Below are 17,459 nucleotides of genomic sequence, written 5' to 3' on the forward strand. Positions count from 1 at the left end.
CCTGTGATAACTGTTATAGCTGATTATTGTAGCCTAAGGCTAAAGTACAGTAAATTACCAACATCCAGAGGTCCGTTTGTAACTAGGGATCGTATGTATACATAATCTTTACTTATATAGCGCCATCAAATTCTGTAGCGCTTTACAAATCAATATATACCCACATATATGTACATATATATATTTATATATATGTATGCATATATTTTATTTATACATAAATGTTACTTCAATTTTACAATTTTTTATTATTATTATTATTATTATTATTCTATATTTTTTAATTAAAATTTAGATTTATAACATTTTTTTTATTTTAAAGGACATCTACCACCTGGATGAAGGATTGTAAATCGAGCACACTGACATACTGGCAGGATCCGCTTTTCTTTTAGCTTCTTATGCCCTGGTTTTTACAAAAAAGGGCGTAAAATGTTATGCAAATGACAATTAGGGGCCCTAAAGCCTTTAAAAAATAAAAATAAAAAAACGAAGACATAAAAAGCTAAAGTAAAAAAGGATCCTGCCAAAGGGGGCATACACCAGTATGTCAGTGTGACTTGTGTAAATCCTTCATCCAGGTGGTAGATGTCCTTTAAATATTATTATTAAATCACAATTTTAATATATGTGTGTGTGTGTATATATATATATATATATATATATATATATACCATATATACTCGAGTATAAGCCTAGTTTTTCAGCATAAAAAATGTGCTGAAAGCCCAAACTCGGCTTATACTCGAGTAAAATAATACAGGGTTTTGTGGTAAAATTAGGGGCCTTGGCTTATACTTGGGTCGGCTAATACTCAAGTATATACGGGTATATATATTTTACTATACAGTAGTTCAAATTAATTTCGTATACTGTAAAACCTCCACAGAAAACCACCCTTCTGAGAAGACTCCCTCCCTAAACGACCAGGTTTCACTGTGTCTGAATAATATGAATAAAAATCATTTTATTGCACACATATGATGGGTTCTAAATGATGTATTTTTGAAAAAATAATATTTTGTTACGTTATTGAGTAATAAATAAAAAATATAATAAAAATATATATTTTTCAAAAATGTTAAGATTTATTCATTCTTAATATTGTTAATATAATTGTTAAAAAACAAAAAAAAAAGGAGTAAACTTTTCCTCATTGGAATAAACTCTCTTCCTAAGAGCTGAGCCATCACAATCACTAGAACACGACGGCGATGCTAATTTGTGGCATCGGCAGAAAAATCCTCTAAATCCCTTAAGTGGTGTAGCAATTTTAATACATGGTTTTAATAGCTGGTGTTTTTATGGCTTGGGGGCTCCTGTCATTATCATTCTGTTGACCTGATTAGCAGAGAAGTTTTACGTTTGTGCTTGTGCCTCCAGAAAAATAAACTCATGAAGTAAATATCTAATAGGAATCTCTGAAGGCCTCTCGAAATTTAGTACTGGATGAGGGTTCATGGAAATGTTGGTGGTAAATGCTAAAATTCTAATATTCAGAACGAAAAATATAACTATAGTAACTTGAAATGACCCTATAAATGGACATACTGGGGGTTATAAATCATTAGGCGGCTCCTTGGGAAAGGTCATTGTCAATTTTTGGAGCTCTGCTGCCCATCAGGTTCTTTAAAGTGGCTTTGACCCTTTAATTAATGTGCTTATGGTCTACTTTCTGTCTGGGATTTTTTTTTTTTTCAAAAAGTCCCAAAAAAGTCTCAAAATGCATAAAAAAGTCCCAGAACATACACCAGCAACTAGGAGACTTTTTATTATTATGAATCTGGCTTTGCACAGTGTTGCACTAGCAGTAATTATATGTTTATGCCAAATAAAGTGGTGGAGATAGTCCTGTGAGACTATTTAGCAGTGAAAAGTTCCAAAAAAACTCAAAAATGCAAAAACCAATGATAAATAACCCCCACTGTTCATATCCAATGAATCGAATACCCATTTATAACCCCACAGCATTGCTCTTCCCACCTCTGGTGGTGATCTTAATATTCTCAGAATAAGAGGTTCTTAATCTCCATGTGGACCCTAAGGAAATGTTGGGATACTCTAGAATATACTGGATGGTTGGTCATTCCCACCTTAAAGAAATTCTACATTACTATCCATCATGACAAACCAGGGACACTTACTCATAGATCCAGGCACCGTGACAGTGATAATGTTAATATATTTGTTATCCATGGCCTCCTTCATTCTAAAATCAACTTATAAGAAGGACCCCATCCATGCTATAGTTTCACAGGCTGTTACACTGTGCAGGAAATGCTTCCCCCTCCCACTGTGTACTGAAGCTTCCTGTGCTGCAGTGAGATTACTTCAGGCAAAAGGAGAAGGGAAGTGCTGAGGGAGCAGGGGCAGGGGAGACAGTTTGCAGGGGCTCTGGTAACACCCCCAGAGCCTTTCTGGCTTATTAGCATCATTTTAAAAGTTTATGTTAGAAGGCAGGAGGCCATGGACAACAAATATAATAAAAATCCCCCATAGTCATTGTGCCTGGATCTATAATCTATAAGTGCTCTTGGTTTATCTTGATGGATTGTGATGGTAGTTTTTACTTAAGGATGAGAAATCATAAAATTTGCTAAATAGCCAATAAATACTAACAATCCTCCAGTCTATCTGGTCAGCTTGAGTCAGGATGGTCTAGGTCTCATTGAGTCCCTTAACATATATCATGAATATTTGGACACTGAATGTAGTATCAGTCATAGAAGGTGCCGTCTTGATGGTTATGGTTATGTCTTGATGGAAGATGGTTATCATGGGCGTAACTACCAGTGTAGAATCCATAGTGGCTGCTGTGGAGTCTAAGGTGTCGGGGAGGCCCAACAACCAAATATGAGCTGCAGTACTCAACATCTGTTATGTTGGTCAGGAAGACAACATAGGAGGTGCCCGTTAACACATAACATTGTCCGTACCTGATTCGTCCTAGTGGAGGTCCACTCATGAGAATTACCCCTAATAGTCATATTAGGTTATACTTTTTTGAGACACACTATGCATGTGCCCCCTATGGCCATACACAGTGGAGGGGGGTCACAAAAATATTTTTTATGGAGCTCAGCCTTTCCTAATTATGCCCCTGATGGTTATGTACATGGCCGTAACGTTGGACATGGTCTACAGAAGATATGTATTACAATTGAGGTTACGGTATACCAAAGTTGTCTTCAGGTAGACAACTAGTGATTGACTTTGGATGGTGGCTAATAGGAATAATAAAAATAATAATAACATTAAATAAATATCTGTAATAGCTAACAAAGATCTTACATCTTCTTCCGTTAACCAAATGGTTAAATTTTGGATATTGTTTATTTTTAATGCTCTTCTGTATGTTCCAAAGAACTTGGCTATTTTCCAAGATGTCACACTAATTAATAGTAGGGAAATACAGGGAGAACCGGTCAGCTTGGACCAACGCGTTTCACTGCTCTGGGGAGTTTACTTTGATCACATTATCTCCTAATTTGAAGGCAAATCTGAGAATCTAACACATTTTTCTTGAAAAAAATGACCTAGATATGGCGGCAGTTTATCAACAAATAATGCAAACTGTGTAAACTACTAAAAAAGGAAGTGCAAAAACATTTTTGAAAACAAAACGAGAAGAAGCTTTATGGTTTTTTTGCCCTTAAGTAGTAGGTTATATCCAATCGCCTGGTATTTTATACCATCTTCATACGTCCAGTTTGTAAATTATTGGTTGACCTTAAAAAGGAACTCTTACCATCTCCATCAACTCTAACTCTTGGCTACCTTTAAAGGGAACCTGTCACCAGTATACCCCGATTTTAGCCCTCTACACTTCCCCATAGAGCATTGCATGTACACTACTAAACATCTTTTGTCGCAAAAATCGGCTTTACAGAGAAAAAGATAACTTATATTTTACCTTTGAAAGACCTGGGCAGTTTGACTACTCCAGTCGCCAAATGGGCGGGGTTGAAGAGGAGTATATTCCCCCCCACCCTTGGGAAACGTCTTCTCAGTGTCTCATTTTCAAATCAATGTTACCACCCCTCAACCACCCCCTGGCTCGGCCCTACTGTTCACGTCACCTACTCACGTCCCGCCTGCTGCCTGCAACTCTCGCTGATCACGTCTGGCATTCTTGTGCCTGCGCTGTCAGCATCGCTTGTGCTCTGCGCACGGACATGCACAGATGAAACGGTGCCGGCCGCAAGGTCCCCGCATTCATCTGCGCATGCGCCACACTACGCTGACAACTCGCACTAGGTCCGTGCGCAGAGCATAAGCGATGCTGACTGCGCAGGCGCGAGAATGCCAGACGCGGTCAGCGAGAGTTGCGGGCAGCAGGCGGAACGTGAGTAGGTGACATAAACAGTAGGGTCGAGCCAGGGGACGAAGGAGGGGCGGTAACATTGATTTGAAAATGAGACACTGAGAAGACGTTTCCCAAGGGTGGGGGGGAATATACTCCTCTTCAACCCCGCCCATTTGGCAACTGGAGTAGTCAAACTGCACAGGTCTTTCAAAGGTAAAATATAAGTTATCTTTTTCTCTGTAAAGCCGATTTTTGCGACAAAAGATGTCTAGTAGTGTACATGCAATGCTCTATGGGGAAGTGTAGAGGGCTAAAATCGGGGTATACTGGTGACAGGTTCCCTTTAATAGAAACCAGTTCACATATACTCACACAGTTGGTGTGTATACTCACAAAGACTGGTGTCTTTTTTTGTGGCAAAGGGACCTTTCGACACCATTGCCCAGCTGTGACTAATGACTGTGTACGCTCTAAAGCTAGACCCCTGCAAACACACTACTTCTCTATCCAATAGTTAGGTGTTCCCTAGCTTCATGTTTTTTTTCAAATGGGCAGTCGTGGATGAGTGGTTGGGTACCTGAGGTTCTTCAGGTAGAAAATGAGGCAGAAGCTGCTGAAGAAGGTATGGTGGAGGTACCTGGCATCTTCTTCTCATACTGCCCAACGTACCAGTACTGGTGTGAGGAGAAGCGCCATGTGCAGGGTCCTCGATGTCTACAGTCAGTTACTGCCCTTGTCTAATCCCCCCTCCACCCTGGGATGTTGACCCATGGGTGGTTAGTAACAATGATGACAAATTTCTACATCTAACTAACCCTGCATAAAAGTTCTATATCTACTGAATCAGGTAAAACCAGCAGTCACCAACATTTATCAGAAGATGGTCCATAATATGTATCAACACAATCACTGAAATGTGGCTAAAAAACTAACTCTACATATTTGGATTTTTCCTTATGGAAAATGTGCAAGCAATAATTAGAAAATTCTACAATGGAAGAAACATTCACTATCAAGTATTCGTGAAATGAACTAGTGATTCCATGGTCCAAAATATTAAAGTGAATGTTTTGGATCTAGGCAGTAGAATAGTTTAAGATGTGCATAAGTAGAAGTCATGTCTTGACCCTGGTATGGTATGGAGAGTATTCAGACGCCTTTACATTTTTCACTTTTTGTTTCATTGCAGACAATTAGTAAGATCAAAAAGTTATGTCTGAGTGATCTCGGGGTTCTTCTTTGCCTCTCTCATCATGGCTCTTCTCCCACAATTGCTTAGTTTAGCTGGACGACCAGGTCAAGGAAGAGGTGTTGTCATCCCATTTAAGGATTATGGAGGCCCACTGTGCTTAGGAACCTTAAGAGCAGCAGAAATTGTTTTGCAACATTGGCCATATCTGAGCCTTGCCACAATTCCGTCTATGAGCTCCTTGGGCAGTTCATTAGACCTTGTGATTCTCATGTGCTCTGACATGCACTGTGAGCAGTGAGGTCTTATATAGACAGGTGTGTGCCTTTCCTAATCAAGTCCAATCAGATTAATTAAGCACAGCTGGATCCCAATGAAGAAGTAGAACCATCTCAAGGAGGATCAGAAGGAAATGTACCGCATGTGAGTTAAATATTAATCTCACCGAAAAGGGTCTGAAAACTTATGACCAGGTGATGTTTCAGTTTTTCTTGTTTAATAAATTAGCAAAAAATATCTACATTTTCTATTTTTTTTCTGTCAATATGGTGGCAGAGTGTACTTTAATGTGCACAAAAAAGAACTTTTTTACCCTACCAACTTGCTCCAATGAAACAAAGAGCGAAAAATTTAAAGGGGTTCGGATACTTTCCGTACCCACTGTAGATTTTCTACAAGTTTTGCATTGTGGGTTTATGAGCTTTATAGACCAGTTCTATCTACATTCTAAATTTATGAAAACCGAAACGATTCAAATTTATATTCAGGCAGAATAAAATGTACAAATGTTCCTGAGTTCAAAGCAATTTAATATTCCAGAACTTGGACAATTTCATCTGTACTTGTAAATCAAGACTTTTAAAATCTCCAACGTGTTTATTTCATTCTGTTCCATATGCCTCCTAATCCTACTAGATTCTTATCGTAAGTCTATAAACACACATTAAATATGCGTCTATAACTGCAAGCCATAATTTCCAGTTTCCATCTTAAAATTGTTCTCCTAACAGGTCTTTGCCGACATAGAAAAACCTGGTGGCTCGGAGCTTTTATACCCTTCCATGCAGAAAATAAGCACAGTTCAATCTTGCATTTTATAACCAGTCAGACCAGATGTTCGCTGCAGTTTTTCCTAAAAATTGTTCTGTTTCTGAGGTTTGGACGGAATTATAGAACTTTCTCCTGAACAAGTATTAGCCCTATTTATATATATATTATATAACTCGTAATGGTAGGGAGCGGCGCTGTCTTTTTGAGTGCCTTATTCATAATTTATTTGACAGACTTTTTGGTTTATAATTTAGTGGTACACATTAATGTGCTTACATATACTATGCAAATGTTGGTCCCGTTGAACATAGTAGGAGGGAATGGCTTCATTCAAGCTCTGATGGTAGCCTAGTTGTGGCCATCAGGACTGTAATTCAGAGACAATCCACGTGGCTTCTCAGAAGCTTCGACTAACCCAACCAAAACTTATATTGACCCTATAAGTCAAAGTCTACAACCTATCCTCTACCTTTAGCTTGTCAAGTATCATCACGGTCATCCAAGCCCAGTACCCTTACTTTTACATTACCTGGAAGGACTCTCGTCCTCTTCTAACAGACAATGACATCTTAGAATTTCACAACGTACCCTTTAAAACATCTGCACACTTAGTGGTGACTACTACGGGAACAGTGGTATAAAGTTGAAACTAGTTGAGCAATATTGACAACAAAGAGTTTTCAGGTCATGTCTGCTTTCTTAGGTTGTACTTGACTTCTGAGTCACGTGACTCTTAAGATTGTTAAAAGTAACTATCATGTGTTTTCCAAGAATCTTGATTAACTCCCTAGGGCCCGGTGAAGCTGTGATTACTAAGGTGTTTTCTCTAAGGATAGGTGGACCCAGTGAGTTTTGAGCTTGGCAGGTTAGGCTGAACTTTCGAAAAAGGTTTGGTCAAACCTTGAAAAACGTCTCGGTTTGCCTGCGGCATTTGAATGTCCAGATTGCTGCACCATCACTATGCCGGTGCCAGCAGTGATCATTGGTGTGCGCCCAAGAGCCAAACCCAAACCCGAACATTGTAGTTTGGGTTTGCTCATAACTAGCATTCAACTTTATTATGATCTCAGTTATGTCGGATGGGCAGTGTTAACGTTCTTGTGGTCCAACTGTAGACGGACCTGGAGTGTAGACGGACCCGCTTAGGGCCACTTCTTCTTACATCCCAAGCGATATCCCATGGTCCAAGAAGGCCACAGCAGTGTGGAGGAATGGGAGCCTGCCTTAACACTTGCAGGTAAATACACCTTCATATAATTGTCACTGTTGCCCTGACCCCCATAGAAATTTCCATGATTCCTGGAAAAACCCCTCTAAGAGTAAAAGTGTGATACAGGCCTTAAAAAAACATTTAAAGGAGTTCTATTGTCAAAAACATTTATTTTCTCCCTACGGGATCCTTCGGGACTCAAGTGATCCACAAAATGGGGAAGCCCAGGTTCCCCTTCCCTGTTCCATACAGGATAGGTCTTCTGGGATGTGCCATTCTGTACTTTATTTGCTTCTGGGGTGAATAGGGGATAAATGTTTTCAGTGATAAAACCCTTTAAGGATTTCCAAGGATTTGTCAGGATAGATGTCAGATGTGTTACCACATTTACAGGAATGTATCTATCGATACCCCTCTGTGAGCTACGCCGAATAGTTACACACGAAAATTTGGTATCCATACCCACCTGTTTGGGGCTCCATGAAATAAGATGAGAGTTTCAATTAGGCCTGCACAAGGAAGAAATAAAAAGTTGTATATTTGCTTCTGATTTTTTTAAATTTTGGTATTTTTTAATATGGGATGTATTTTGCATTACCCTGTCCACAGCCAAAAGTTCTGCGGGCAATGAAGGTAACTTTTATTTAGCAAGTGCCAAAATAATTTGGAAGATGAATAATTTTACAGCGGGCTGCACCTTAAGCTTTTGCTTTTCATCTCCTTCTACTCCATTGAAATTTTTATGCTTATTTTATTTTTCTCTTCTAATTAACAGAACAAAGTATTCTCTTTGAAAAATGCTATAGTCTCCCAAGGCTTTCAATTAAAGTCTTTTTCCTTGAATCTCCATTCTTCAAACGATTTTACAGTCAATTTTTTTGCATCATTTCCCAAGCAAATCAATTAAAAACGTTAATTGGAAGATGCCATGTCTTCTTAGCATAATTTTCAAAAAAAACGTGTAATCTCATAGCAGTTCCAGGCTATCTCTACCTCCAAAATGAAATGTCAAGGACAATTATGTGCCTGGTAAAAAATTATGAAAGGTTTGAAGAAGCTGCCCGTGATTTTTTTTTTTTTTATGGGAAGAAAAACTGAAATTTTGACATATTTCTGCCATACTTTAGCTTTTTCAAAATTATTATAAAAATTCAATCAATTGGGCCATTGGTAAGGATAATACCAATGATGAGAATAAATAAGATCTAGAGATTAGAGTGCGGCCTATCAAACTACAAGTCAAGTTCTCCTGGTGGTTTCCTCTTCTCAAAGTTAAAATATCCTTAATGTTTTCATATTGGTCATTAAACTTGACGGTCTACATCTTGGAAAATTCAAACTGGTAGTAGGAAAGGTTATGACAAAATGTCCTCGAGATGGGAACACCAACAATTAGCCTTACATAAAAAGGAAGTCTGAGATTTGTTCCTCAGACCACCGACTTAACTACACGTCTGCCTTTCTCATGGTGGACATAAACTTTAGATAGATGTTGGCTGAAACTACCAAATTTTAATTGTGCCTCTCGGCAACTCTACCAAAAATGGAATTCAACATGCCCAATTTTTGCTTTCATAGACTGGCCACAGTTTATACCCCTCTACCCATTGAGGAAGCATTTTTGCTTGACCAAGCCAAGCAGGCATGTGTATAGGTACATTAGTACATGAGTGCTTGGACAACATCTAAGTTGTAGAAGACCTTTCACCACCTCTATTAACTTCAACTCTTGGTGGCCCTCTACTGATCCTGGCATAGCTCGAATTTTCTCCCAAGCTTCCATCATTCCGAAGCAATCGATTTCATTATTTTTGCATTTCTACTTTCAGATATACAGGGCCAGGTTGACTACCCCAGTCCAGCATTTTCCTGTAGAGAGACTAATTATCATATGAGTATAATGGTTATTATTCGGAATTCATATTTTGTAGGACATAACATTGTCAAATGAAATGCTCATCAAACCTTCCTTATAATGTTGTGAAATCAGTAGAAGGATCTCCAGCATAGCATTGCATCTTGTGATGCTGTGAGGTCGTTCTACTACATTCCGGTATTCTCGTAGAGTAAGCCCCCTCTGTCAGTTTCTATTATTCATAGATGGCTGGTGTAACCAGTAATGCTCGATGGGAGATCAGTGTCTTGGAAAGTCTTAATCTCTGTAAATCTTTAATCCAATATTTCTTGTTTTTTTTTAGAATTCCAGATACAGTTTTGTTTTTCCATTTCCTTCCATGACATGATCTGATCTAGGTAGCTGACTTTAATCCATGATACTCCAAGGTTATCTATTATAGGCAGCCACCCATAATTTAAGGAAGGATTATAAGGATTTTTTGGATATTTTTATTAAGATTAAGTATATGAAACTGATTTTCTACACCAAGAACGTACTTCCAAAATTGATCCTGTGTAGCTGCTATGAGACCACTAACGTTAAGGGAGTATCAAGTTGACCACACAAATCACCTTCTTTAAGACATAGATAGGTGGACCAACAAACATCAACTGGACATGTAATGTCCCATTCACAGGAACCAGAGGGGGCGGTGGGCACCATTTTATTCCTGTTAAGAAACCCATCCCACTGCATATTACTTTCACCATAATGGAGTCTGTTCCTTATGTACCTTCGTTCAGTCAGTTGATCCTAATGTGGTTTGAATTTCTTGATGAAGGTTCCCTCTAATTTAGCTAACAACGGTTCATCAAGCCAAATTTAATAATAATTGGAAATATTATAATGATATGGATCTATTCAAATCTTGTAAAGGGGTTTTCATATTTTTTTTTATGGTCCCCATTTGTGTTTTTTTGATGAGCCCCAATTGGAACTTAGCATGGTCCTTACCTCGATTCCAATATACTGGTGGCCCCAGACTTAAAGACACCCAATGTACAGCCTACTCCTAGTTACAGATGGACCTCTCTGCCCACGGTGACCTCTGGTCAAGCTCTCTGGATGCTTTACTTTAGTTCCTGGCAGCAATGATCAACTGTAAAGTGTCTATTATGAAGTTTTCATATTTTTTATGGTCCCCATTTGTGTTTTTTTTGATGAGCCCCAATTGGAACTTACCATGGTCCTTACCTCCATTCCAATATACAGGTGCCCCCAGACTTACAGACACCTAACGTACAGCCGACCCCTAATTACAGATGGACCTCTCTGCCCACGGTGACCTCTGATCAAGCTCTCTTTAGTTCCTGGCAGCAATGATCAACTCTAAAGTGTCTATAATGAAGTTTTATTGATAATAATTGTTCCCATGATAGCACATAATATTGAAAATTTAATTGTCACTGAGTAAATGTCACTGGAGTTACAATTATAAAATATACCTGCATACAAATTCAACTTAAGCACAAACCTAAAGAACCTATCTTGTACGTAACACCGGGGCCTCTTGTACTGGAACAGACACAACAGAAGGAAGTATTAGTTCTTCACACCACTCGGAGCCCATAAAAAAACTTACGATCCCGTACAACCCCTTTAAAGTTCTCATTAGTAATATGTATTGAGTTTATTTTCCATTTATTCGGAGTTCTCCTATTATTGTATTTGAAAAGAAGTCTTGTCAGTTCCTGGACTAGACGACCCAGGGGTAAATTCCCAAAAGAGAGGTGAAAGATGAATTGTCTGGCACAGTCTACACAAATCTTACAACTCTGACATCAGCTGTTAAACTTTTACTCGAAAACTTCTGTTCATATTGGCGTCTGAGTGTCCTTCACCGGTGGGGTAAGCGTTACAGCAGTCCTTCCACCTGTTCACACCAGATCCCACAAGCCTTTAGCTATGAGAAGGCCATAAAATTCTATGCGCCCATATGTCGGCTTCCTCTGCTGCGGCTTCCAGAGCAGCAATGAAGTGATTATGATTAAAGGGATAAAGTTGGGAGGACTTCTTAAAGTTTACTGCTGGTGGAGGAAGTTTTCTACCATCGGCACTAGTCTTTGGTAAGACTTTTTTTCATCGTGCTTCTAATATGTTCAGCGGAATTAGATATAATTATTTTATGAGATGAATCTGCATATTTTTGATTAGATCTGTGTTTTCTTTTCCTCCTTTTGTTCCTGTGTAATTATTATTTATACTAGTAATTACAGACTCGCTGAATTCACTCATCACCATTCGGGTTTTGACTCAATCCTTGAAATGAAAGAAAACAGTTGTTAAAATTATTTTTCATATTGAAGAGAGAGGGTTCATCCCCTTAGGATCCCTTTAAGGTCGTCACACCTAGTCTACGACTGAGGCTGTTCTTCTTGATCTCCCCCAAACACATATACCTATGCATACCTAAAGGGCCGCTGCCATGGGGTGTTTAGTTTGACTGTGCTCAGGAGATCCCAAGGAGGAAAAGGGGCCCCAAATCACACAAAACCCTCCTACCTTCCCAAGGGCAGGGAGATCACTGTGCACACAATGTGTAGGGTGTCCACAAAATGTACCAGTCAGACGTCCCAAACTTCCTACTCGCGGCCCTGCATACCTATGTACTCAATAAACACCTCTATGGGTGGCCCATCTTCTGCTTGAAATGCAACATGCCAATCTTTACTTCTCTCAACATCACCAGGGAGATTGTAAAGGGTTTTTCTATTTTAAATTGGTTGTGTGGTCCCCAAAAACTTTTCATAACTGATGATCTTTGCTCAATATGATTCCTCAGTATGTGATCAGTAAGGGTTTGACAACAAGACCCTCAACATTTACCTGGCCTACAGAACCATAAGTAGAAGGCTCTGTCCACTTTAGGCCATACCAAGTATGGAGCCTTCTTTTTTGGGTTCCTCTGACTGTATAGGTTCTGTCACTAGAGGCTGTCAAAACAGTTATTTAGTACAGCATGGGGTGGGTTTCTGACCCCATTGATCCCATACTGATGACCGATTCTGAAGAACCCAATTATTTTGATGAGGACTGGAGTTGTGGTTGACCTTAATTTCTCCCACTTGGTGAAAACAGGGAAAGGAAAGTCGGTTGAAACATGTAAAGCTGTTTGTTCTTAGAGGAATTAAGCTGCTGATTTCAAGTTCTCAAAAGTGGACAATTCCTTTAAGTATTACACTGATATGTACCCTAACTCATCTTTTATTATTCTCTTGTATTGTAGTATTGCTCTTGTATGAACCCTAAATCTACAGTATAGTCAGTCATTCATAATAATGGCCATACAGGAGTCTGAGGCTTGAATGTTGGAGACAATCTAAGCCGCGATACAGAATACATTGCCGCTTTTCTTCATACTTTGACAAGATTCATAAAACAAGCAGCAGTTTGTGGACTTAATAGATTTTTCTCTTTCACTAAGGCATTGTGGCAGATTTCTTAAGATAACCCCTGAATACCTCCAACGTCCCCAGTGTAAAAAGGAATTCTCTAATCGATTTTCTTCAGTCCCAGCTAAGTAGATGTTGACAGAAATAACCAGGGTTTTTCATTGTTGGCCGTGAGGCATTTTGAGATGCTGAGCTGAACTCTGTGACCATGTCATGTTACTATAGTGTGTGCCCGCAGCGTTCCTATCTCATCTATGGGATTTGAGTGGGACATTGTGTAAGGCTCTGTGACATCTAATGAACCAGGAGACCAATTACAAAGCTATACTGTAGGGTGTCTCTGGATATAGATGCCCACAGTACGGCATTGTGCAACCTTTGTATTGGAAATATATATATATATACTAATGCCTTGTGTTATGGTCAATGATGTTAAAGGATCATGTTGGTTGGGTTCATCCTCTTCGTGATCTACTGTGACACATCATCAGATAGTATTGTAAGAATGCCAATTTAAAGGGGGATTTCCACATCAGATTTTTTGACTCGGGATAAGTTGACTCGTTCAAGTTCAGGTTCGGCCAAGTTCAGCCCGAGTTTAACCAGAAAAACTAACCACTACCAGTAAAACCCTTCAACACATGTTTGCTGCAATTTTCCAGCAAATCGACACTTCCCGTGACGTCTTAGTGGTTCAGTTCCATGCCGAACATTCCGGGGGTGGAGTCCCCAAACACTAACTCGGATCTCAGCCAGAAATCCGTAGTTCAGCTAACTCAAAGTCAGTAACCGATAACGACTGTTAACTCTTTAAATAGCTCTACTTGCTCCCGGATTGCTGCTATACGATGACATCACGGGGAGCTATGACCTGGCAGTGAAGGCTTCTCGTAAACAGTTGCATGTGTGCTTACCTATAGTATGGTGGGCTATATTTCAGATGGTAGGTTTGATATTTGGGAACATAGTGATGAACCTGGACGCTAAAAAAATATTTTTCCCAAGTTTTGAACTCTCCAGTCAGGTTGTAGGACTTGACTATTGTGACCACCATTCTTGTAGAACCAACATACCTGCTAGAAATTACTTTGCTTTCAGTAGGTATCCGCTTCATTAAAGGGGTTGTCCGAGTTTTGAAAAAATATATGTGGCCAGGAGCGGGCTGCCTAAAACAATAAAGCTGTACTTACCTTCGGGTGCCCTCCGGTATCCATTCTGCTTCCGGAAGCCGGAAGCTGAATGCAGCGCTGCTCCGGCAGCCATGTTTGTTTACATGGCACCCGGACCGGAGCGACAGCAGCGCTGGATACCGGAGTGCACCGGAAGGTAAGTACAGCTTTATTGTTTTAGGAAGCCCACTCCCGGCCACAAATATATATATATTTTTTTTTAAACTCGGACAACCCCTTTAAGACCTGGTTTACTCCAGTCACATTGGACAACTTTTCCCTTTTTATATGTTTTGATCACAAATCCTTAACCCCACCTAACAACACTTCTATCATTGTACAGGAGGAAATATGGACAGCGCTTTTGACATAGAGAAAGGAGTCGGCACAATTGTCATTGCAAAACCACTGGATGCTGAGATGCGCTCAAGTTATAATATGACTGTGGAAGTTACTGATGGGACGAATGTTGCCAGCACTCAGGTATGTCAAATAAATATGCTCATTAATATCTGTTCTGTGGCATCTCCTTTGGAGAATTTGTCAAAGTAGTTGGGTCCCGTGCCTAGTTTTATGATGCTTTTATTCATGTGCTAAGACATCTATAGATATGAATGGAAACCCAATAAGATGGAAGAGTTCTACATCTAGCTCCAGGGGCATGTGGATGTGATATGTGGGGTCTTTATCGTGTGCATCTCCCATATAATCTCATAATTCTCAATATTCATTACTAATGGGCAATACTCAAACAATAATACCGGTATGTGGATGATTGGGTGACCGCAAGTCTCACTACCAAACCTCCACAACGGCTGGAGTTGGGAGCAGAGTTACTAGCCCCAACTGCTGCTCTAACACTATGATTATGATAACATAGAAGCTTAAGAACCGAGGTTCCCAAATTGTCTTAAAGAAACATTTTTACCAAAAAAAAAAAATGTCATGGCAGCATGTGTGAACATCTACAGTGTTCGCCAGGTCCACCAGGATCTTCTAGTGGGCCAGGCTCTCATTCAATAATGGGCCCTTGAAGACAAACCCAAATTTTATCCTACCAGGGTCTATTGAGTGTATTGTTTTATCTGGTGGACCCAAGGAACCACTCTGAACACCTGATATTCAAGAATCCTGAGGATCCAATGTCCCTTGGGGATTTCCCCCTGCAGCCCCAAACTATGTTAGGTGTTGTAACATAGGGAATGAGAGAAGGGTAAAGGAACTCTTTGTCAGAATCATGAAGGTAAAGATATTCTGATCTCCCAAAGTCAATTATAATTATGAGAATACCCCGTTAAATAAAGTGTAAATTGGACTGACAGAAATCTTCCATAACTTCATTGCTATGCATTGCTGGAAGTTTTCACTCTGCAGAAGTTTTTGAGAAAACTTTGCAGTAAGTGTCTCACCTTCAGCGTGCTGTGAAGTGACCCATTCTTTCGGCTTTGGTAAATCAGCCTTGTGTGCTTGCATTATTTTAATCTCCAAAAATGTAATGTAAAGATGAAATGTGATAATACGCTGACAAGTGAATCATATAATCCCTCATAGCATGCCGCCGAAATACTAATACTCATGCTGGCTTCAAGTAGAAAACGCATCGGGGATAATGCACAACACTCGCTACGAAAATTGTTTTCAGACGATTTTAGAATATTTAAAACAAATGTCTCCTTTAGAAATCTTCAGATCTTATAGTACAGATCTCTGGATTATTGGGTCCCCCTGTTGTCTAGAGAGGAAGGTGACCACAAAGAGTGCCTATCACGCTGGAGAACATGAAGTGTTTGTGCACAACATGGACAACCCACTGAATTTAATGTAATCTGTGTAATACTCAATTTCTTCTGGGGTGGCGCTGTTGAAAAATTGAACACTTCTTGCTGTCAGGTTTCTTGAAAATTACCACTAGTTGTTGCTTGAGATCTCTATAGGAGGACATCTTCTGATCAGCTTATTTTCTATGGGTCCTTATGACCGCTCCAAAAATTGTTAAAACAATTGAAAAAGAATAGGTTATTATTATTAAGAGAAGTCCATGCTTAATATCTGTGCCATTAACTATGACCACCATCTGACAAGTTTGGACCAGGAACCTACCAGCCTCTCTACCTGAATTTAAAGGTTCTTTCATGGGTTATTAAGATTGATGTCCTGTTAAACCGAGGAGTGTTCAGCATCTGACACAACCACGTTGGGCTATTAAAGGGAATTCTGATGCCGAAACTAAATAGAATAGGGCCAGGAGAACAATTCCATTTTATGTGTAATGGCCAATATGGGTTACTGCTGCAATTTACCAGGCTCCTCCACCATAACCTGTTCATATTACTAAAGCTGAAACCAACATAGGATAGAGCCAGAAGAACAGCTCCATTCTCTATACAATGGTCAATCTGGGTTACTACTTCCCGGAACTGGGCTCCTTTTTCTTATTTGGAAAAATGGCTTTAAGGAAAAACCTCAAAATCTCTGGAAGAACATGGAAATCCATACATTTTTACCCCAGGGCTTTTGCTTCTGCTGCCATGCAACTATTTGAATACATTTTACCAAGTTCACGTGTCTGAAAGACATCATAAGAAATAACTCCAGTGGAGAATTGTTAGGAATCAAGGCTTAAAAGAAAGTCTCTCAGTAGGATAGATCCTTTCAACTCAAGGCATTGGAAAGATTCCCAAGTGAAGTCATTAAGTGGTTCTCCAATTTGCAGTTGCACTGCAAGTGATAGTGTATAAGCTGATCAGTGGGCACTCTGTAGGCTCCCCTCCTATCTAGGCCCTTGCCAAACCACCCACCCTCATTTGCCATACCTCTGATGAACGAAATGCTATAAGACTTGTAACATGTCATAGTGAGGATGATGCCCAATATCAGGACATCTTCAAATGTGATAGAACAACTGAAAACATTGGGTCAGATTTACTAACACTAGATAGTCTTATTCTGCTCCAGCTTTATTGAAGCGTTTCATGCGGTATAATAAATCTGTCAGTGTAAGGCGGTCTAATCTAATGTTACACCTACTATTAGTTGGCTTAGCTGATGCCAGAACTATGTGACAAATTTTTGGCACACAAGTGCATTTTTTGTCATATTGGGTTTCATCTACTAAGGGTCCTGCGGCTGCATTTTCGTCAGGTTTCCCGACTTTTCGGGGATTGTGTCACACGCGATCGTTTTGTGCCACAATCGTGCCGGATTTCACGCCACACAAACCGGGCAGGCCGTTGGACAATCCGACGG

The 17,459-nt window shown here is 39.7% G+C and overlaps 1 protein-coding gene across 8 annotated transcripts in view; it reads left to right on the top strand.

The window, feature by feature from the left end:
* The window catches only part of FAT3 (FAT atypical cadherin 3), a 430,787-nt gene that overhangs the window by 321,298 nt on the left and 92,030 nt on the right, over window positions 1-17,459 (top strand). For all 8 annotated transcript variants that reach the window (XM_072134102.1, XM_072134101.1, XM_072134104.1 and 5 more), the window contains one exon: window positions 14,557-14,696. In XM_072134102.1, the coding sequence (XP_071990203.1) occupies window positions 14,557-14,696 (140 nt within the window). The remainder of the gene's footprint in view (window positions 1-14,556; window positions 14,697-17,459) is intronic.

The sequence above is a fragment of the Engystomops pustulosus genome, chromosome 2, assembly GCF_040894005.1.
Source record: "Engystomops pustulosus chromosome 2, aEngPut4.maternal, whole genome shotgun sequence".
Classification (NCBI taxonomy): Eukaryota; Metazoa; Chordata; class Amphibia; order Anura; family Leptodactylidae; genus Engystomops; species Engystomops pustulosus.